Source organism: Crocodylus porosus, unplaced genomic scaffold (genome assembly GCF_001723895.1).
Source record: "Crocodylus porosus isolate Cpor-Errol unplaced genomic scaffold, CroPor_comp1, whole genome shotgun sequence".
In the NCBI taxonomy this organism is placed as follows: domain Eukaryota; kingdom Metazoa; phylum Chordata; order Crocodylia; family Crocodylidae; genus Crocodylus; species Crocodylus porosus.
Window position 1 is genome coordinate 38,677,149 of NW_017728915.1, and position 1,028 is coordinate 38,678,176.

The window sequence follows — 1,028 nt, forward strand, 5'->3', positions numbered from 1 at the left end:
CCAGCCTGTAGGTGTGGTGCCGGTTGTTCCTCCTCAGGTGCAGCACCTTGCACTTGTCCGTGTTGAATCCCATCCTGTTCTCGTCCGCCCACCCCTGTAACCTGGCCAGGTCCGACTGCAGCCTATTCCTCCCGTCTAGTGTGCCCACGTCCCCCCCACATCTTAGTGTCCTCAGCAAATTTGAACAGGTGCTTTTTACCCCCTCGTCCAAGTCGCTGATGATGTCGAACAGTGCGGGCCCGGGGACCGAGCCCTGGGGGACCCCACTGCCCACGTCCCTCCAGGTTGAGAAGGACCCATCCACCACCGCTCTCTGGGCGCGGCCCTCCAGCCAGGTGGCGACACGTCTGACTGTGCAGGGGACGACACCGCAGCCCCCAGTTTCTCAACGAGAACGGGGTGAGAGACAGTGTCGAAGGCCTCCGAAAGCCCAGGAGGACGATGTCCGCTGCTCCCCCTGCGGCTAAGGACTTGGTGACCTGGTCGTAGAGGCCGCCGGGCTGGTCTGACAGGACCTGCCGCTGATGAACCCGTGTCGGTTGCCCCAAGCCTGACCTCCCCCGCCGGCCCCGCGTGGACGTGCGCCAGGATAACGCTCTCAAAAAGCTCACCCGGGCCCGAGGTGAGACTGCCTGCCCGCGCACCCCTGCACGGCCCCGGCTGCCCTGCCCTGCCCGGCACTCACAGTACTTGACGACGGCGATGTTGACGGGCGCGGTGCAGGTGACCCTGCAGCAGCGCTGCTCCCCGGCCATGCTGAGCCCCACTACCTGCTGCCCCGCCCCACGATCAGCTGCTGCCCGGGATTGGCCGCAGCCGCCCAGCCGCCCCCGCCGCACCCAATCCGCGCCAAGGCCCCGCCCCCAATTGCATCGGAAGATGGACAGGGCGCGGCGCCTCGCCCCCCCCGGAACATTGCGGCGTGGGCGCGCGTTCCCACCCGGACTGCTGGAACTGAGGGAGCGGGGTAGGGGGAACAAAGGACCGCTATGCGCATGCGCACTCTGCGCTCAGGCACTCTGGCGGCC

The 1,028-nt window shown here is 67.4% G+C and overlaps 1 protein-coding gene across 1 annotated transcript in view; it reads right to left on the bottom strand.

The window, feature by feature from the left end:
• The window catches only part of MVD (mevalonate diphosphate decarboxylase), a 5,854-nt gene extending 5,076 nt beyond the window's left edge, over positions 1-778 (bottom strand). Inside the window, exon 1 of the mRNA XM_019536028.1 lies at positions 686-778. Coding sequence (XP_019391573.1) covers positions 686-755 — 70 coding nt within the window. The 5' untranslated portion in view covers positions 756-778. The remainder of the gene's footprint in view (positions 1-685) is intronic.
• Between the last annotated feature and the right edge of the window lie 250 nt (positions 779-1,028).